The sequence below is a fragment of the Hyperolius riggenbachi genome, chromosome 2 (genome assembly GCF_040937935.1).
Source record: "Hyperolius riggenbachi isolate aHypRig1 chromosome 2, aHypRig1.pri, whole genome shotgun sequence".
Taxonomy (NCBI): Eukaryota; Metazoa; Chordata; class Amphibia; order Anura; family Hyperoliidae; genus Hyperolius; species Hyperolius riggenbachi.
The window spans coordinates 161445374-161468097 of NC_090647.1; the positions used below are offsets into that span (position 1 = coordinate 161445374).

The 22724-nt window shown below is 39.8% G+C and overlaps 1 protein-coding gene across 10 annotated transcripts in view; it reads left to right on the plus strand.

Moving 5' to 3' along the window:
- ENOX1 (ecto-NOX disulfide-thiol exchanger 1) overlaps nt 1-22724 on the plus strand; it is a 723730-nt gene that overhangs the window by 656096 nt on the left and 44910 nt on the right. For all 10 annotated transcript variants that reach the window (XM_068267775.1, XM_068267774.1, XM_068267784.1 and 7 more), the window contains one exon: nt 13991-14098. In XM_068267775.1, coding sequence (XP_068123876.1) covers nt 13991-14098 — 108 coding nt within the window. The remainder of the gene's footprint in view (nt 1-13990; nt 14099-22724) is intronic.

Sequence of the window (22724 nt, forward strand, 5' to 3'; positions counted from 1 at the left end):
TAGTTATTGATGCTGAAATGTGTAAGGCTTGTTCCCAGTCTGGTGTCAATTTTTTTTAATGTGCCTAATAAAATATGATCTAGCTTTGATACAATTATAGAAAGAAGTTTTGCTATTTACAGTTTCTCTTTGTCATGTGTAAGGTGCTGTCTTGAAATTACATTGTAAAGGAATGGTTTATTTTTAGAGACCCAAAGAAAATATTATTGGGCAACTCAAATAGTTTTTCCAATCGTCAAAATTAAACGCTGTCATTTTGTCTTAATGTTCACACATTTCTTACCTCCTTTTAAGGCCCAAATTTTACGGTTTAGTACATTATTGACTGGCAGTTGGTTGTTTTACTACATTCAAGTATACTTTGTCTGTCCTTCTTTCATACTTTGTCCATATCCTAATAATTTTTTTCCTCCCTTTTTTTCCTTGTACAAAAACTACTAGGAGATATTTTAAAAATTTAGCAAAAAAATACTCTTAAAGAGGAACTTTAGCAAAAAGATCAAGAGAGATTAAAAGATCAAGAAAGGATCGATATTTACCATGTAATTTGTTGATATTCTTTGATCCACAATCAGCCTGCAGTAAACATCTTTACTACTGGCAGGTTGTTTTTTATAGATATACATGTGCACAGTGGAAGCTACTGATTGCTTGGCAGTTGGTAATGGCTAATTTCCCACAATGCAACAAGGCTCACAAACAGGAAGCTGTCAGGACCTAGGTCCTGACATCACACTGTAGGAGGGGTTTCACTACAATATTAAGCCATACAGACCCCCTTGGTGATCTATTCGAAAAAAGGGAAAGATTTGTGGGAAATTGGGTATCAACTACTGATTGGGATGAAGTAGTTTTTAGTACTTAATCAATTGCTAAGTGCTGAAAAGTTATCTTTAGAGAAAATAAAAAATGATCTCCTTGGAGAAAAATCAGCTGAAAAGGTGAATCTCAGATGGGCCTTTGTCTCTGACATCCACCCAGGATTTTGGAAAAGATTTCCCATTTGCATTGAAGACATTCTTAGAGCTATCTGCCATCTCTAATAGATGTCAGGGGTTCTGCTTACATTGTCTCTGCAACAGCCACCTTCCCTTCAACTTTTCTTAAGAAAATGTTGCCTTGAATCTTTACAGCTTTGCTGAAAGTGAGTGCACAGGGATATGCTCATTCTGTCAGTACTTTCTATTGTAGGAATATGAATATGACTGCACCCATGCCCCACTTGACCATACACCAGTCTCTGTAATTGATGGAAGAGACACGCTTATAATCGTATAGGTGAACTATGCCCCAGGAAGTCGCCCACATATCCGACTTCAATAGCCTGGTCTGAGGTCAGCTGAACAGGTGGGGATGAGGTTGTCTGAAACATGGCTAAGCCACCTGTCTGCTGCCATGTCTGTAAGCAAGTGTCTCCTTCAAAGCAAAGGCTTGTAAATAAGAAACCAAGGGCATGCCTATACTACCTATTTGAAGTACTGACAATATACTGACCTTGTACAACTACCTGTAGACTTAGTTTTTCAAAACAAGTCCTGTAAGGAAGGGAGGTAAGAATTAATCTTTACAATTTGAATCTGAATCGATTCCTGCAAAGTTCCTGCTCTGCATATAAGGTGATAGTCCAGGATAACAATGGGTATCAAGTAGATGTCAATGGTTTACCTGATCTTCCACAAATCGATAATTATACTGCCAGGTTTAGTAATGGTATAAAAGGCCCTGGGCAAGAGGTGTACCTGTAGAATGGGTCCCCTAGGCAAGAGCTTCCAGTAGAGGGTTGCCTGTAAGCATGTACCTAGTAGGAATTCTGGCCCTGGGTATGCTTGCTGTGTATTACATTATTTTAGTGGAGTTTTCTTTTATCTATCCATTTTGCCAACCTTCTGCATTCCACCAGTTTTTCTGCCTTATTACCTTAAACTGCCTTACGTAAAAAGGCAAATACAGGCTTAATTAGAGTTATTAAATGTATGGCATGGGAATCTGCAGGCTATTCAGAAACTGTGCTTTCTCTCTTTGCTATGATGATTTTCAGAGATGCTTGACAATTTGGTCGAGGGAAAGCAGCAGTGGCCATTTGTAATGTTTGTTCATGTTATTCTACGCAACGCTGAATACTCATTAATCAAAGAAGTCAAAAAATGTGCTTCTATCATAATGTGGCTATAATTCATTTTTAAGAAATATTCGAAAACATCATGCATTCTCTGCACCTAATTTTTCTCGCTAAAGCTAGTTATGCAAAATACATTCTCCAAATTCATTTTTCACTGTCACATATTTGTATGTGATCCAGTTGAATCAATAGGAGGAGTTGTCACTTCCACTTTCTTTGCTTTAATGCTTCCCTTACTTTACCATTTCACTACCACTTTTTTTTTTAAATTGCCTTTTAAGTCGTATTTGATTGTAATCACAATTCTTTCTGTGCTTCTTTTCCTTAAAAGGACTCAAAAAATATACTTTTTTGTTACATAGTTACATAGTTACTTTGGTTGAAAAAAGACATACGTCCATCGAGCTCAACCAGTACAAAGCACAACACCAGCCTGCTCCCTCACATATCCCTGTTGATTCAGAGGAAGGCGAAAAAACCCTTACAAGGTAAAAATTCCTTCCCGACTCCAGATGGCAATCAGATAAAATCCCTGGATCAACATCATTGGCATTACCTAGTAATTGTAGCCATGGATGTCATTCAACGCAAGGAAAGCATCTAAGCCCCCTTTAAATGCAGGTATAGAGTTTGCCATAACGACTTCCTGTGGCAATGCATTCCACATCTTAATCACTCTTACTGTAAAGAACCCTTTCCTAAATAAATGGCTAAAACGTTTTTCCTCCATGCGCAGATCATGTCCTCTAGTCCTTTGTTAATCTGCAGTATTCTTTTTATAGTAACGCTGAATGTGTTATTTCATAAGTAGCAGAAAGTACCTGTGGATGAGGCACCAATTGTCGCACTAGAAAAGTTTGGCACCACCATACAGTCAGTGGACTGTATACTTTATCTATCCACTTCTCCTCAGTCATTGTTTGGTACGCAGGCACTACCGCAGACAACCTTCAAAGAACAGTGAAGTATGCAGGAAAGGACCTGCAGGACCTCCTCCACACAACGGGACAAATGCTGGGGATACACGGTACATTTCTGTACTGTGTATCGAGCAGCTGAGGCGGCCAGCTGATAATATTCAGCAGGTCCGATTATGCTGCTCGATCCCCTCGGCGGACAATGGCAGGGAATTGAGCAGCTGATAAGGAAGTGCCGGCGGGGATGAGCAGGAATCGATCTGCGCGGACTAGCGGGGACGCGGCGGGAGTCGATCCGGCAGCTAATCGGCCGCTGGATCGACCCGTGTATGCCAGGCATAAGGTCCAGGGCAAAAACAATACCTTGCAACCCCCCCCCCCCACGCCAGCAGTAGGCTGTTCAACCTGCTTCTCTTTGACCGCCGCTACAGGACCATTCCCGCAACAACCTTCAAGCACAGCAACACCATCTGTCCTCCTCCTAAACTCAATCCCCCACCTCAACATAACACCAGAAGGAGGAGGAAAGAGATGCTGCTGCTTTTTTGACAGTTGGACCCAGCTGTAAACAGCTGTTATGTCCCACAATGCAATGACATTCACAGACAGGAAACTGTCAGGACCATGGTCCTGACATCATGCTATGGGAGGCGGTTTCACCACAATATCAGCCATACAGAGCCCCTTGGATGATCTGTTTGTGAAAAGGAAAAGATTTATCATGGGAAAGGGGGTTTCAGCTACTGATTGGGATGGAGTTCAATTCTTGGTTACGGTTTCTCTTTAACTGATGGCTAAGTTAGTACAGTTTTTTGCTACAACATGAAGGCTGGGAACACACTAGGCACTAGCTAGCGTTGCGTAAAAGGCAGCATGTGCAGTATGCGTATAATGTTACTCAATGGGCCGCATAAAAACCGCATGGGTATGCGTTTTGTAACATCGGTTTTTTAAAATGGCGCTGGTTTTGTTGCGTATTTTTCAAAAACGCATATAATGAAAGTCAATGGTGACAAAATGTAATGCGTTTTGTATGCATTTTTTAAAGAAAAACAATGTTTTCTGATGTATTTCCGCTTCCTTTTGTCTTCCTAGTGATTTGCATAAAACGCATGCAAAACGCATGTGAGTTTTGTATCTGCGAACTGCAAACGCATTAAAATGCACGCAAAACGAAAAATCACATGTTTGGGAACAAAAATGCAAATGCCTAGGAAACACATGGAAAACGCAATACAAACGCACAAATGCATATGCACAAAAACGCGACGTTTCCCGCACTGCTAAGTGTGCACCCAGTTTCAGTCTTAGCAATGACACTGACCACAGATGTTTCCTTAACCTCCTGAGCGGTCTGGACGAGCTCAGCTCGTCCATCACCGCCGGAGGCTGCCGCTCAGGCCCTGCTGGGCCGATTTTTATCAAATAAAGTGCAGCACACGCAGCCGGCACTTTGCCAGCCGCGTGTGCTGCCTGATCGCCGCCGCTGTGCGGCGATTCGCCGCGAGCAGCGGCGAAAGAGGGCCCCCCTAGCCGCCTGAGCCCTGCGCAGCCGGAACAAAAAGTTCCGGCCAGCGCTAAGGGCTGGATCGGAGGCGGCTGACGTCAGGACGTCGGCTGACGTCGATGACGTCACTCCGCTCGTCGCTATGGCGACGATATAAGCAAAACAAGGAAGGCCGCTCATTGCGGCCTTCCTTGTTTATTCTGGGCGCCGGAGGCGATCGGAAGATCGCCTCCGGAGCGCCCTCTAGTGGGCTTTCATGCAGCCAACTTTCAGTTGGCTGCATGAAATAGTTTTTTTTTTATTTAAAAAAAACCCTCCCGCAGCCACCCTGGCGATTTAATCAGAACGCCAGGGTGGTTAAAGGGGAACTTCAGCCTAAACAAACATACTGTCATTAAGTTACATTAGTTATGTTAATTAGAATAGATAGGTAATATAATCTCTTACCCACCCTGTTTTAAAAGAACAGGCAAATGTTTGTGATTCATGGGGGCTGCCATCTTTGTCATGGGGCAGCCATCTTTTTGGTTGAAAGGAGGTGACAAGGAGCAGGAGACACAGTTCCAACTGTCCTGTGTCCTGATCACCCCTCCCAGCTGCACACGCTAGGCTTCAAATGTCAAATTCAAAATATAAAAAAAAAAAATTGCACCAAAACAGCAGTATGAGAACAACAAAATCAGAAATCCCATCATGCTTTGCACAGCATCAGGGGAAAAATGCCCGGGCAGTTTTCTTCTGTGCAGCTAAAAATGAGGCTTGTATAAGAGAAACAAAGTTCTGATGCTGTGAAACTGTTAAAGAAACACCAGGCCTTTTCAGTGCTGCTGAGTCGATTTTTAGCCTGGATGTTCACTTTAATATGCCAGGCTTACTGTGGTTTCAGTTTAGCCCACAAGTGTTTGATATTCCTGTAGACTAGACAAACTTTTCTCTGTTTTTCCATCTTGTGTGGACCACAATTTCTGCACGAGAGTGTTCTGTTCTCAAGCAGAAAACCCTTCCAGTATTTTAAGAGATCTGAGTACCACATAGGATGTAGTCAGACAACTGATTAGAGAGAGATTTTGTGGAGTGTTGAAAATGTTTTCAGTTAAAGATTAAATAGATAAAGGGAATTAATTACAAATGGTATTCATATTTTATGCCCCGTTCACTGAAACATCATGAGTTGATAAGGGAATTCCCAGAGTGCCATTTCACAACTAAGTACCGTATTTTCCGGTGTTTAAGACGACTGGGCGTATAAGACGACCCCCCAACTTTTCCAGTTAATATATAGAGTTTGGGATATACTCGCTGTATAAGACTACCCCTCTTCCAATGCACACCAAATAAAAATAAAAAAAACATCAAATACTGGTGCTATGTATGAACAGATACTGGTGCTGTACTGTACATAACAGTATATAGATGATTGACTGGTTGGATTCGTCAACTCTCCCTCCCCTAAGCGGATTGGTCAGCTCTCCTTGTCTACCTGTTTATCAGAGCGGTATGGAAGATTAGATCGTGCTGTGCCCATAAAACATGCCTCTTTCACCCTTCTGGCCCATGCTTGTATCCTCCTTCTCTGCCTCTCAGATCTCGCACGTGCGCCTGCGCCGCTTCACTACAGTCCTCAGCAGCAAGGTTTGAGAGGCGGTAACAGGATAGGGCATATCATCCGGCATTAATGACACCCGGCGTATAAGACGACCCCTGACTTTTCAGATGATTTTTAAGGGATAAAAAGTAGTCTTATATGCCAGAATATACAGTAAATAAATGTGTGACCGACATTTTTTCCTGATAACATGTCAGGATTTTAGTACATTTGTCTCCTTGAATGCTTAGGCTGTGATTAAATGGTTCAGAAACCCATCCATTCAGTTTATTTATGCTGATGTGTTTAATTAGATAACTTATAAAGCTTTGCAAGTTCAGTATCACAGCCATACCATGGGAAAGATTTATCAAAGCCAGGTAAAGAGAACTGGAATACATCTGGTGCAGAAGTGAAGCAGTTACACAGATCAATTAATCAGAATTCTTTTTTTTTTCTTTCAAAATCAGCACACTCAGTTTTACAAATCAGCTGTAGAGATAGACTTCATTGAAACACTTTTTGTGTCAGGTACCCATCTGCATCGTAGTTGAAGAAATGTTTGCGTTTGTCATTTGTTCAAGAAAAGATTGGTTTATTATATACAGTATATAGTTCCAGCTTGCTGGTTGCTTTTGCAACCAGATGAAAAAGCACAATCCCCCCATGTACTCCCCAAGCCTCCAGCAACGTCTTGTAGCCTTCCTGCAGCTCCTAGCAGCTGTCGGGTGTCCTCCATGCATGAAAGCTGTCATGTCACCTGACCCGCATTAAGTCAGGTGACACGTCGGCTTCCGTGCGTGGACACTGCAAAGCCGCTAGGAGCTACAGGAAGGCGACAATGTCACTAGAGGCTCGGGAAGTATTTTAAAGCCCCCAAACCTGACAAAACACCCCCTTCAAACAAAACAGTCCCCGTTATCCCTCAGGCAGTGCAGTTAGGTGAGACTTCTGGTTGCCTGAATTTTGGATAATGGGAACCTTGCTGTTTAAAGGGGCACTATAATCCTAACATTTTTATAGCGCTTTTCTCTTGTTGGACTTTACGTGCTCAAGAGCTGCAGCCCCTAAGGGTGTGCTCAAGGGGCCACCCTGCAGTGTTAGGCAGTCTTGCCCAAGTACTTCTTATTGAATAGGTACTGACCCTGGCCAGGATTCAAACCCTGGTCTCTCATGTCAAAGGCAGAGCCCTTAACCACTACACTATCCAGCCACTATGGCAAAAAATGGTAAAATTTAAAATATGTGCAAACATATACAAATACGTAAGTTTTTTTTCCAGAGTAAAATGAGCCATAAATTACTTTTCTCCTATGTTGCTGTCACTTACAGTAGGTAGTAAAAATCTGACAGAAGCGACAGGTTTTGGACTAGTCCATCTCTTCACAGAGGGGGGGGGGGGGGGGAATTCTCCGGGATTTCTTTATTTTCAAAAGCACTTAGTGAATGACAGTTGCTCAGTCCAACTGCCAAAACAATGTGTAGCGAGCAGGGAAGCTGGCCAGCATCATTGTTTAAATCATTTTTATGGAATATCTTTATACAGAATAAAAGCCTTGCTGAGAATCCTCTATAAAGAGATGGACTAGTCCAAAAGCTGTCACTTCTGTCACATTTCTACTACCTACTGTAAGTTACAGCAACATAGGAGAATAGGAGAACAGTAATTTATAGCTCATTTTACTCTGCAAGAAATGTACTTCTTATTTGTCTATGCTTGCACATATTTAACATTTTACAATTTTTCCTCATAGTGCCCCTTTAAATCCTGTCTGAACAAAATCATGCATACTATCAGTCATACCTTTTGTGGGTCCCATACATAATCAATATATAATGCCTGCAGAGATCCTCTCACTTGACTTTTACGGTTCACTAGATTGCACGCCTCCCATGTTCTCTAATATGCTTTTGCACTTGCTTTCCTCCAGGCTATTTTTTTGCTTTTTTTGTACTGATTTTGTTTTATTCCATTCATTTGTATTTCACATTTATTTGTTAAAAAATATAAACTTACAAGTACATTTTTGCAAACTTATAAACATAATTGTTTAAAAATGTAAAAATAGTTTTAACTTTTTTAAAAAAAAATACTTCAACAGCGAATTTAGCAGTCCAATTATTTTTTAAGATGGATATTTTAATTTTTGCAGCAAATATAAATAATTTTTTTTCCCTTTAAGAATAATGGTAAAACATTTTAGTGTTTATTTTTATTTTTACTTCGTTATAGCAAAGGAACTGAAAGTTTACTAATATTCTGACATTTTCAAAATGTCACATTATACTCTTTCAGTAAAAAATATACATGTATACATTATATATATATATATTTTGCATCAGCTTTTTCTCAAGAAGTAGGAGGCCTAGTGGTATTTAAATAAGCCGGTAATGAGTGGATATATACCGTGCATGCATTTTTTATTTGTGAAGAAGCAAGTCAGCTGCTGGATTCTGAGCGCAGAGACAGCTGGTATTGGATAATTAGTATTTGGATGGAAAGGGGAAGCATTTGACATGTGCTGGAGTCTGTTTTCTGTGATTGGTGTATGTTTCTTTATCAGCATTTTTGCAATGGGTGAAGAAGCTTGTGGCTCAATATTTTATCAAAAGCTGAAAATGTGCCTAGTGGCCTATTTGCACTTTCCTTCCAAGCTTCCAGCCATGCTCTTTAGTAATGCCTTTCTGGCTGGTACAGCAGAGGAATGGCGTTAGCAGTCTACCGTTAGCAATGTGCAGGAGTGGATGCCCTCTTGGATAATTAATTTACTCTTCGTGAATTGGAGAGCAGGGTATGTGTTGAGGGATAGATTTGTTTGCCATGCTTGCATTCCAATACTAGATGTCTAGTTAATTTTTGACTTCATCATTTCTCAAGGGAAAAAGCTTCACAATTCATGTAAGAATATTTTTTGTGGTTTTTCCGAGTGCGGCATATTGACCTTTACTACGCAGTAGGCATCCTCCAACAGATATGCTACTAGATGCACTTTTATTTGCCAGATGTGACAGCAATGAAACTAATTGTAGAATTAAACGGATGTAGTCTCTAATAGTATGCTGATAAAGAAAGAAAAATTCAAAGTGCTGCACAAACCAGATAAGATGAAATTGCTTTTACATATGTAAAGGCTGAGCTCATTACTTAGCCTAATAATGTCATCCATGTATAAAATGAATAAAGGTACTCCTAACGATTTAATGGCTGTCAAGAAAGACTGGCGAATAAGAATGTGTTTGTGAAGTATAAATATCTGTCCGTTTGGCTGTTCTTTCCTCCTATAACTGCACAGAGAAACCCATAACCACAGCTCACAAGTGGCAAGCAAATAGTGATCATTATGGAATGTAGATATGGAATTCCTATGTGTATAAAAAAAAGTATTTCTATTATCTGAACAATTCATAACATTAAAAAAATTATCAACAATCTGCGACCACATAAGACAAAGTAGTTGCAGTATAGTGTTGTACCGTGTTAACCATCAGTAATAGCAAGAACGTTTGAATCAGGATGATACCATTTATTGGCTGACTGAATAAGAGTAAGCTTTCGGCTATTACGCCTTCATCAGACTCAAATCCTGTATGCCAGGATGTTGGAGCACACTGCTATTTACATGCAATATCAGGGCTCAAACCCACTAGCAGCCTTCTAAGTGCTAGCAATTTAAAAAAAGCTCCTGCTAATGCAATGCTATGGGGGATTTTTATAAAATCACATTGCTTAAGTATGATCACACCCATAACATTACATTAGCAAGAGCTTTTCAAATCACAAAGCACTCATAAAAGCGCTCCTAAGTGGGTTCCATGCCTCAGACCTGGAAATCTTGATAAGGATTGCAAAGAAACTTCTTCCCATTTTACACAAGGATTTCAGACTGAGAAGGATATTCCCTGAACCTTCCCTTCTGGCATATCTACAGCCGTCTAACCTAAAACAGATGATTGTTAGGAGTTTTTTGAATAGGTCACAACAGAACGGACCATCACCCTTCTGACAAAAAGGGTGTTAGACCTGCAGACACATCTCCTGCACTGACAGGATATCAATACAAGGCTTACAACAGAAATACAGAGTAAAATTCTCCTTTTCCTGTGATTCTACTAATCTGGTATATCTGATCACGTGTGCAAAATGCCCCAAAGGAACTTACGTAGGAGAAACTGGACAAACGCTGCATAAATGTATGAACAGACACAGGTACACCATTTACGATTCCAACTCTGATCTCCCAGTCCCTACACACTTTCATTACCTTGGACACAGCTTAAATGATATTTGGGTTACTGCCCTGGAGGGTGACTTTACATCACAGAAAGAGAAACTAATAGCAGAGACAACATTTTTACTTTGGTTTAAATCTGTACATAAGATATTCAATGAGGAAACCAATTTCTTACATTGGTATGAGGTTGATGATATGATGATATTTAATGTCATAATTCCTTTTCAGTCTAGGCAAAATGCATCCGTTCTGCTTGTAGCTTACTCTTGAACTCAGAATTTATGATGCCTCTGTGCCAAGCAGAGTCGCAGTTATGTAAGGACTGAGTAAAGAAAGGGTCTTATCTATTTGATATAAATCAGCTTACATACTCTCAAGATCGTATTTGGATGTTTTGTTTTAATTAAGGCATCTTAATTGCATTGTTTGTTTCCAACAAGATCTAGGTTATGTATCCCCTTTTGATTTTGTATGTACAGTACAACATCTTGTCAGCATACAGGAGTTGAGTGTGATGAAAACAGAATAGCCAAAGGCTTACTCTTAATTTTTCAAGTTGGCCAATAAATGGTATCGCCCTGATTCAAAACCTCTTGCACATAAGACAAAGTAATACAGTCACACTCTCCCCTTTTGGTATGAATGTAAATCCTATAACCCGATGTTCTGTGTTTTTTTTTACTACAATCCATGCTTTCACAGTCCAGAAATGATCCAATTTATCTTTATTGATTTGTATCCTACCTAATCAGAGACAGGTGTCCCTGCGTACACCTGTCTCTGTGTCGCTGGGTCCGTGCTTTTAGGTAGTGCGCATGTGCGCAGCACGGACCCAGACAACCGTTGGGACTTGCGGATGGGGCCAGTGAGCCAGGCGGGGGTTTGCGCGTACACTAGCGGCGAGTGCATATGCATGTGCACTGCGCAAAGACAGACCTAGAGCCCGTTTTTAAACGGGCTTGGGATGTCAACTAATATGTATATAAATTTGTTGATGTGAAAAAATTTCCTTGCTTGGTCATTCTAGTGGTGCAATTCACTATGCTTGCTACCCAGTTCTACCTCCGGGCTGCCACCCAAAAGTGCCATGGGGTGAAATTCAAATGCAGCTAAATGGCAGTGGTTGTAACGCCACACGTGTCAAGCACTGACTTGTAGTGGCTGAGGCTGCACTCAGATGTGATTCTATGGAGGTCCACCTGTCCAACGCCAGTATCGAATTACTGTAATCTAGCCCTCTTTCTGTAGAAGTTCCAGAGGGCTCTGTTCTAGGCTCTTTACTTTTACTCTAAGTTAACGTGGCATGGCAGTCTTCCCTGTGTGCTCTTCTCTGCCACCATATGGCCTCAGTGACTCTTCTTCTACAGTATATTTATCATTACCTTTCAGTCTGCGCACCATTGTTTGTTTCACTATTTTGTGTACCATTGTTATATTGCTCAATGTTGAATTGTCTCCCCTAACTATTGCACAGCGCTTTGTAATATGTTAGTGCTTAAAACAAAAATTAATAAAATCAGCCTATGTGATTTTCAGAGAAGCACTTTATAGGCCAAATAGATGCATTCCTGCCAGTTACATTTGATGTTGGAGCCTCACAAAAAAAACAGGCAGGACTATATATGTGTATGTATGTATGTATGTATGTATGTATATATATATATATATATATATATATATATATATATATATATATATACACACACACAGTACAGACCAAAAGTTTGGACACACCTTCTCATTCAAAGAGTTTTCTGTAGATTCACACTGAAGGCATCTAAACTATGAATTAACACATGTGTAAGTATAGTGCATAACCAAAAAGTGTGGAACAACTGAAAATTGTCATATTCTAGGTTCTTCAAAGTAGCCACCTTTTGCTTTGATTACTGCTTTGCACACTCTTGGCATTCTCTTGATGAGCTTCAAGAGGTGGTCACCTGAAATAGTTTTCACTTCACAGGTGTGCCCTGTTAGGTTTAGTAAGTGGGATTTCTTGCCTTATAAATGGGGTTGGGACCATCAGTTGCGTTGTGGAGACGTCAGGTGGATACACAGCTGATGGTCCTACTGAATAGACTGTTAGAATTTGTATTACGGCAAGAAAAAAGCAGCTAAGTAGAGAAAAACGAGTGACCATCATTACTTTAAGAAATGAAGGTCAGTCAGTCCGAAAAATTGGGAAAACTTTGGGGAAACTTTGAAAGGGTCCCCAAGTGCAGTCTCAAAAAACCATCAAACGCTAAAAAGAAACTGGCTCACATGCGGAAAGGAAGACCAAGAGTCACCTCTGCTACGGAGGATAAGTTTATCCGAGTCACCAGCCTCAGAAATCGCAGGTGAACAGCAGCTCAGATTAGAGACCAGGTCAATGCCACACAGAGTTCTAGCAGCAGACACATCTCTAGAACAACTGTTAAGAGGAGACTGTGTGAATAAGGCCTTCATGGTAGAATATCTGCTGGGAAACCACTGCTAAGGACAGGCAACAAGCAGAAGAGACTTGTTTGGGCTAAAGAACACAAGGAATGGACATTAGACCAGTGGAAATCTGTGCTTTGGTCTGAGTCCAAATTTGAGATTTTTGGTTCCAACCACTGTGTCTTTGTGCGGCGCAGAAAAGGTGAACGGATGGTCTCTACATGCCTGATTCCCACCGTGAAGCATGGAGCAGGAGGTGTGATGGTGTGGGGGTGCTTTTGCTAGTGACACTGTTGGGGATTTATTCAAAATTGAAGGCATACTGAACCAGCATGGCTACCACAGCATCTTGCAGCGGCATGCTATTCCATCCGGTTTATATTTAGTTGGACCATCATTTATTTTTCAACAGGACGATGACCCCAAACACACCTTCAGGCTGTGTAAGGGCTATTTGACCAGGAAGGAGAGTGATGGGGTGCTGCGCCAGATGACCTGGCCTCCACAGTCACCAGACCTGATCCAGTCGAGATGGTTTGGGGTGAGCTGGACCGCAGAGTGAAGGCAAAAGGACCAACAAGTGCTAAGCATCTCTGGGAACTCCTTCAAGACTGTTGGAAGACCATTTCAGGTGACTACCTCTTGAAGCTCATCAAGAGAATGCCAAGAGTGTGCAAAGCAGTAATCAAAGCAAAAGGTGGCTACTTTGAAGAACCTAGAATATGACATATTTTCAGTTGTTTCACACTTTTTGGTTATGTACGGTACTATACTTCCACATGTGTTCATTCATAGTTTGGATGCCTTCAGTGTGAATCTACAATGCTCATAGTCATGAAAATAAAGAAAACTCTTTGAATGAGAAGGTGTGTCCAAACTTTTGGTCTGTACTGTATATGTAAAATAAAATTTACTGTGCAAAAGAAAATATCTGTACAGCCTTATAGTGATAAGGCTGTACGGATATTTTCTTTTGCACAGTATTGCATAAAATAGATCCTCTTACAGTCACAAATATTTAGAGCATACAAGTCAGTGTTGGTTAGGATTGGCACAATAAACATAGGACATTTATGAGTATATCATTTCTATCACACTTGGAACAGTGCATATGAACTAATAATAATTAAATGTAAGCAATGGAAGTGTTTGAATTTGTATGAAATTGTAATGACTTTTCTGTTTTGTTTTTTCTTTCATTTTTTTTAGCAATTAATAGCAATGCAGGAGGAGTTAAATGCCAAGAAGAGCGAACTAGAGAAAGCCAAGGAAGAGCAAACGCATGCGCAAGCCTTAGTGAATGTTCTTAAGGAACAGGTGAGTCAGAACCAGACTGAGATGTGTGCTGCTAAGCGGTAAATTGTACACGATCATTGTTATGCAAACTAGAGGATGTGATATTCATTACTGCAGAGAAGGCACATTCTGTAGTATTGCTATAATTTACTGCATTCTATGTGAAAGGGCAGGATGCAGCAGCTGTATGTTACACACATCTATTTCCAGCCTTTCTGGTCTCGATTGTTTTTATTAATGGGTGAGATAGGAATAGTTAAGGTGGCTATATAAAAGGGGAAAAATATTTTTAGAGCCTAGTTGTGTCCTGCAGATAAGGAAGTTACTAGATTGTCAGATAAATGTAAATGTACATTCCATGAAACATGTAGGCTTCATTATACAATCCATTGTAGAATCACAGCATGTCTGAGTGCAAGCTGTGTCTAGGCGGAATATACACATATCAACGGCTGAACAATTGTAAGGAGTGGTGGCCCTGTATTGTCATGTGATCAGATAGGCGGTAGCAGCAGCAGCAGCAGGCTCCACCGAGCTTTTAACAATAGGGAAAGTATCAGTACTGTTAATAATAATAATGTAACTTCTCCCTGGTTCAAAAGGTTTGAAACAACTGTGCTTCTATCGACCCGATAGGAAGAAATCAGTTTGGACTGTACTAAAAAAATGTTTACACTCTTCAGAGCCCTAGATTTAAAGAAGAACTTTACTGTAAGATAGTAGTAGGGGGCCAAGGCCATGATGTCTTACTGTGGGAGGAGTTTCACCGCAATACCAGCCATACAGATGTCCTTGATGACCTTTTTGAATAAAGGTAAGGATTTCTTGAGGGAAAGAGGGTATCTGCTACTGATTGGGATAAAGTTCAATCCTGGGTTAAAGTACCTCTTTAAATCCTAGTGTAAACCTGTCATGAGAGAAATATACATGCTGTAAATGTGATGTGCCTAGTTTAGCTACCAGATCTCTGTAATACTTTCTAACTCACTCTTAAAGAGAAAGTACAGAGACCAGGGAAGTCAAAACACACAATCTGCTTCATACAGCTTCCAAGTGAGGGATTTAGAATGTATTGGCAAATGATCAGTTTCACTGCCAGGAAATAACCACCAAGAAAATCTGCAATAGTAGCCACCATGTTTCTCTCATGACAGGTAGACTAAATCTCTATAAATACAAACAAAAAGTATAGCCCATAACCCATCATGAAAATGATAACTGGAATTAATCAGTAAGGGCCACCTCCGTTTTTCTTTATTTTTATACATGGTTTCTATCAAAAATCATAATTTTACTTCCTATATTTGTACCACTAAAGAAAAATTGTTAACAATATCTTACACATGTAGGCCTCAATATAACTATAAAATTAAGTCCTCAGCATACGCTCTCTTCAACTTGAGTTAATTTACAAATAATATGTTCGTAACCTCTTGCTTATAGGTAGCTGAAACTGATGCTTTGCTTGGACTCTCTTAGTGCTGCCAGGGCATAGATATCACTCTTCCGTTGCTGTGTGCTTTCATTGCTCTCGTCGCTATCACTGCTACTACACTTAACTGTCTAATGACAGCTGAGCTCCATATACCGTAAGGAGCCTCCCTGTGATCACTGTGAGCCAATCACAGTAATCGCAGCCCTGAAATTGAAAAAAAGAAAAGGCTTTAAGTGGCCAGAGCCAGCATGTCCCGAAAGGGTCGCAACCCAAGAACACATTTTTGCATTATTTGATGTTATTTATGATTTGGAGTTATTTTACTGACAACCTAAGAACACATTTTGTGTTATTACATTTTTGACAGATTTTGACACATTTTTATGTCAATACAGATTTTTGGCCCTTGTGACATTTTATAGACTTAACCATTATTTAATATGCCCAATTAAAGGCTAAAAAATATTGCAGATATAGCACTAACTAGCTCAGCACTGCCCTGAATTTATTACTGCAGCTCCTCTTCTGTTTCTGGCTGGTCAGAGCTCTCTTAATCTCTAGCACTAAATGGTCATGTACATGTGCACCTATTGGTAATGTGCAAGGAGCTCTGACCAGCCATAAGCAGCAGAAGAGCTACAGTCAGAGCTGCAACATAAAAAACAGGCACATTGGAGGGGAGGAAGCCACAGATATGCTACATTACAGAAAACAGCTTGCTGTTAAGACTTGCATCATAGTGCTGAGCTAGTGAGGACTATCCCTGCTGCCTGTATTTCTATTTACTCTTTAGTTGAGCATTTCTTTTGGAAAATGAGGTTAGCTTAGCGTTGAATCTGAAGTGTTTAAAGATACAAGATAGACGCACATCTTTTATCTTTAAACACTTCAGATTCAACGTGCTCTGACCAAAACAGGTAATGTGTAGAGCAAAAAGTGGAGAGGAGAGTCTGCACTGCTGATCTGTTTTATTATAAATATATGCATGCATGCTTGTATCTCACAATTCGTGATGGTGATCATATCTAAATTAAAATCTGCACAAACCGAGTGGAAAACTTTTCCAATTTGTACTGGTTTGTGCAGTTTTTTTTAAAATGGATATGATCACTATCCCGAATTGTGAAGTACATGCATGCTTAGATTTACAATAAAGCAGCGATCAGCAGTGTCTACTCTCCTCTCTGCCTCTTGCTCTAAAAATGTCCCCTGTGCTGCAATAGATCAGCTGTTATAAGTTCTAACAAAATATTAAAAAACACAATAGTGTCTGAAATGGTCAGTGGGCTTACTTGCCTCCCTTACTTGGGAACCTTATCTGTGCTACACAGTAAGCTTTCCAGGCTACCAGAGATGGCTTTATCTCTGACTGCTGGAAATAAAAGATTAATTTAATATTATTATTGATTTATAAAGCGCCAACATATTCTGTGGCGCTGTACAAAGTAAGAAACGACCATGGGGCACATAATAATACAGACAAGGGTGTACTCGAATATACAAAATACATAAGTGCTGACAAAATACAAAAACGATACAAAATGCAGAATGCAAAATACAGAATTGGTAATGACAGTGTTAAAAGTAATATTATTAACAAAATGTATAATGATTTTCAAGACACAAAAGGGGGGGGGGGCTGCCCTTGCGAGCTTATAGCTGAGTATGTCTGTGTAAGTTACACTAACTGGAATTGTATTTTCCTGAACTGAAATTAAATTATTTAGGAGAATGGCTCTTTCCAGTATGCTGAATGTGACCAGGGATCTGTGAGTTTCACCCAGATGGCACTCCTATTGGTTAAAGGCTGGTAGGCTCACCATGTGGGGAATGAAAAAGTTTTTATTGTATGTCAAGCCAGACTGTAGTTCCACTTTGAATATTTCATCACAAATCTTGAATAATAGGTTTGAGTAATAAAATATTTAGTTACTAAAAAATCCCAGACCTACAGCCACTGGCCATGGCTGTAACATTATAAATGAAACATGTTTCCCCTCTTTCAAAAATTCCAAAATGAATATCATTCTGAATATAACACAGGCCCCTTCTCTTTTTGATTATTGGTTCTCAGTATTTAACATGACATGAATATCCTGAATCTGGCTGAATGAGTTTAGAAGTTTGCCCTTGTTGGGCCTCAAGGTAGCGGCCCTTTAATAGCCACAAAACGTGTCAGGTACTTCCACATGTCATGTTACTTTTTTTTTACAAGATATGTAGCATACATTTACCATGTGATACAGCTCTTTCCAATGCCCTTATTTATGTATTCAAACCAAGTGTTAATATCAATGGTATTATTAAAGTGTTCCTGAGCTGATCAAAGATAAAAGTTTTATGCATACCTGGGGCTTCCTCCAGCTCCCACACCGCCGTCCTCAGTCTTCTCCAGCTCCGGTACCGGGCCTCGTAACTTTAGTAAGTCACAGCCAGCCTCGGCAAGAGAAGGGCGCTCTCTACGTATCTCTCCGGCGGCTGCTGGAGAGATACGTAAAGAGCGCACTTTTCTTACGTCAGCTCTTTGTAGCTGTTGAAGAATCACTATGGAGGTTAATTTTCTATATGCAGTAGCTGATCTGTCAGTTATTACAATAAAGCAACAGTTTTTTTGTTACAATAAAGCAACTTTTTCTTCTAGGTAGCTAAATGGCTGAATAGTGTACTGGTGAAGGGCTCTGCCTTTGACATAGACCAGGGTTTGAGTCCTGGCTAGGGTCAGTACCTATTCAGTAAGGAGTTCAAGGAAAGACTTCCTAACACTGCAGGGTGGCCTCTTGAGTGCTCCCTTAGTGGCTGCATCTCTTGAGCACTTTGAGTCCAACAGGAGAGAAGCGCTATACAAATGTTCAGATTATTATTATGATGTGATATTTTCACACCCGGGCCCATATGTAATTATCTTTTTCTCCTGTGTTTTCTCCTGGGTGATATTTTAAAATGTGTCAATAAAATGCCTTTTAAACCACCAGCAAGCAAACAAATACTCAAAAAAATGTTGTTACAGTCATCATTTGAAGCCTCGCTACATGCATAGTTACTTGTATGCATTTAGTAGAACATTGTGGTAAATTAATTAAGAATTTGTTTGTAAAAAAAAGTGGCAGTTTTTTTTGCAAAATAAAAACAAATGAAATGCTCACTGCTCCGATTTATAGAGCAACTGACAACTGCCTGCAAACACAAACCATCCCCCTTTGGTCACATGGGCATGCAGAAGGGGAGAATGATTATTTTGCTGCTGAAGCCACACCCTCCCTGCTGATAGCCTATAAAGAAGCTCTGCTTTAGGCAGGCTTGGAGATGGGGAGGAGAGCAGTTGGAGACTGATTAGCTATTAGCTATTATTATTGTTTATTTGCACAAATTCCATGGCAATGTAGAGAATTAGAGTATGTATTTATTTATTTATTTATATTTTCTATAAGGTAAACAAATGCCATATCAACAGTATTTATTAAAATATGTAGAAAAGCTAAAAATGTAAAAAAAAATTAGCAGGATAAACCACACTTTCTGATGGAAGTGGAATACCAAAATGACGGTCTATAAATACTATCCCTACTTTCACAGTGGCAGTTGGCAAGAAATAGCATTGTGTCTTGATGGAAATAAGTGTTTAGCTGTTAATGAGAAAAATAGTTAAATGCAGGCACATTACAAGCCATTAAAAAAACGGGAGGAGTTAATTTTTAATGCTAATTGAAAATTAAATTGTATTTCCAGCTGTCAGCTACATGCTGGAAATAATGATATTTGCATATGGAAATTGCGCACATTTTTTTTCTTTTAACAAAATTCTGTTATTTTCTTTTTGATGGCCAAAATAGAATCGAATGACAAGTAATTATTAAATTCAGGCTTTAGAGTTTCATCTTGTGTTGGATTAAATTAGTTTGTCAAACGCTACCGCCTGTTTATAGGCAGAATCATAATGATGATTTATGTATGGTATCATTTCAAAACATTAGGCACTTTTTTTCATTGGTTTGTGTATCAGTCAGTCATCGCTCCATAAACACGATCTATTGTTGAACTTGGTGAAATGAGTTTTTGCTCATTCCAGTTGCATTGTTCTGGCGATATAGCAGGTGCCTGTTGTGGCAGGCAGACCTCAGGCTGCAGAAACCTCTGTTAATTAAGTAACCCAGCTGCCTCAGTTTGTTTTGTTCCATATGGAATTGGTGTGGATGAAAACCTTCATTTCAGAACTTACCCACAGGACAGGGAAATCAAAAATTGAATCACTATGAAATTCTCTTGTGGCGAAATGTTCTCTCGTAATGTCACCTTCTTACATGGACCAGTGCTGATGAGTGAATAGTGATATGTGCGCTGTACTGATGTGACTGAAAACATAGTTAAAAGGTGAGCATGGCTAATAGTAAAATGAAGCAGATTTTCAAAAAAGTACATGTAGAGAAACGTGTATTCATTATTAGAACATTTTACAAAAGTTACAAAACAGTACTGGATTTACAAGGGACATTTTTATGCTCTATTTACACAGGCGTTTATAAAAATGTAATGTGGCCCATTTGAGATCTGTTGGGTCACAACCAGCCAGCCACTCTTTGAATTCAGAGCAATCCGGAACGGACTCAAAAGGCAGCAGAATAGGACAGGCTGTGTAGGGAAAGGAACAAAGCAAGCCGTATGTAATTCAGGACACATTTTAGAAGCAGGTTAACACTGTTCTGTAAGATCACAGTGGAAATTCAAGTCCTTCCTTTTAGGAGATTTAAAAGTTCTTCAAAAATAAAGCAGACATGCTAATATAATTTCCATGTACACAGTCCTTGATAGTGAAACTTCAGCTGTAGATTTTCTGTTCTTTTGATAGAATGGGAAAGATTTGAATCCCCCATCACATCATTTATCTCTGTCTCTCCGCCACAGAGCTTCCTCTGATTCTCTGCCCTCCATGATACCACTAGAAGAAAATGTCTGCCTACTGAGGATACCGACAGCAATAAAACTCAGACAGTTGTTCTAACGCTTTTCTATGTTATCCAAAACTGAACGTTGCAGCTGGGTTTCCACTTCAATCACATAGTTACAGTATATCCAAAGTCTAGTGATTAATGTTTATTGATTTTTCCTGTCGTCACCTGAAAGTGTACCTAAGACGGGGTAAAGTAAAGAATCAATACTTACCTGGGGCTTCCTCCAGCCCCATGGACTCTGTTGCTTCCCTCATATTCCTCTCTGGTGGCTCTGTAATAGCCCCAGGGCTTTTGTTGCGCCAGCTGGGCCGCTCCACGCATGCGCAGCCAGGCCGCGCTCCTGCGTCCTGGAGACTTCTGCACCTGCACAGGTGGTACTGTTTAGGCTCGGAACGCTCCTGGCGACAGCACGATGGGGCACACACGTGGCCAGGCTGTGCATGCGCAGAATGGCCTGACTGGTGCAACTGAAGCCCTATTACCTAGGCTATTACAGAGGAACGAAATCAACAGGGAGGACGGCAAGGGAGGCAACAGAGTTCATGGGGCAGGAGGAAGCCCCAGGTAAGTATCAATTCTTTACTCTTTACTCTTACCTTTAAATGACTCCTGAAGTGAGTGGTATGTGGAGGCTGCCATATTTATTTCCTTTTAAACAATACCACTTGTTCGAATTAGCCACATGCTTGTTTCAGTCGTACTTCAATCAGAAACACTGATATGCTGCATACTTGTTCATGGCCTATGGCTAAAAGTATTAGAGGCACAATAGCCAGGCAATTTGCATGGTTAAAAAGGCTATAAATATGTTGGCCTCCACAACCCTCTCACTTTAGGTGTCCTTTAAAGTGACCCTGTTGTGAGAGGGATATGGAGGCTGCCATATTTATTTCCTCTTAAATAATGCCAATAATCAGACTGTCCTGCTGACCCATTTTACTTTCATTTTATGCAGAAAATGTAGTCAAACTTGATTAGCATTTTTGTTTGGTTTCATTGGCATACAAGTATTGGAGGCAGAGCACTAGAGCGGCAGCTTGGCAATATGCATTATTTATAGGACACATGATGTGAGAGATATATGGAGGCTGCCATATTTATTTCCTTTTAAACAATACCAGTTGCCTAGCAGTCCTGCTGGTCTATTTGGCTGCAATAGTGTTTGAATCACACCAAAAACAAGCATGCAGCTAATCATGTCAGATCTGACAATAATTTCAGAAACACCTGATTTGCATATGCTTGTTTAGGGGCTAAAAGTATTAGAGGCAGAGTATCAGCACAATAGGCAGGCAACTGGTATTGCTTAAAAGGAAATACTATCCCTTTCACTTCAGCTGTCCTTTAAAAGGATATAAATATGGCAGCCTCCAACTATCTTTCACTACAGGGTCACTTTAAAGAGGAAATCGTGAAAGATGACTGCTGTTTGGTTTCGGTAACTGATCTCCCTTTGCCTATTTTAATTTTATAATTTAACCACTTCACCACTGAGGGGTTTTACCCCCTGAGCACCAGAGCAATTTTCACCTTTCAGCGCTCCTTCCATTCATTCGTCTATAACTTTATTATTACTTATCGCAATGAATTGAACTATATCTTGTTTTTTTCGCCACCAATTAGGCTTTCTTTAGGTGGGACATTATGCCAAGAATTATTTTTTTCTAAATGTGTTTTAATGGGAAAATAGGAAAAATGTGGGGAAAAAAATAATTATTTTTCAGTTTTCGGCCATTATAGTTTTTAAATAATGCATGCTACTGTAATTAAAACCCATGAAACGTATTTGCCCTTTTGTCCCGGTTATAAAACCATTTAAATTATGTCCCTATCACAATGTTTGGCGCCAATATTTTATTTGGAAATAAAGGTGCATTTTTTTCAATTTTGCGTCCATCCCTAATTACAAGCCCATAGTTTATAAAGTAACAGTGTTATACCCTCTTGACATAAATATTTAAAAAGTTCAGTCCCTAAGGTAACTATTTATGTATTTTTTTTAATTGTAATTTTTTTAATTTTTTTTTAATTACAAAAAAAAAAAAAATGGGGAGTGTGGGAGGTAATGAGTTAATTTTATGTGTAAAAGTCATTTATTTGTATGTGAAAAATGTGTAGGGTGTAGTTTACTATTTGGCCACAAGATGGCCACAGTAACTTTTTGTTTTAATGCGACCTCCAAGCTTCCTTCCGGAAGCTTGGAGGAAGAATAAGGAGGCTGGACACGTGAGTTTTTTCTCACAATGATCGCGCTGCCCATAGGAGA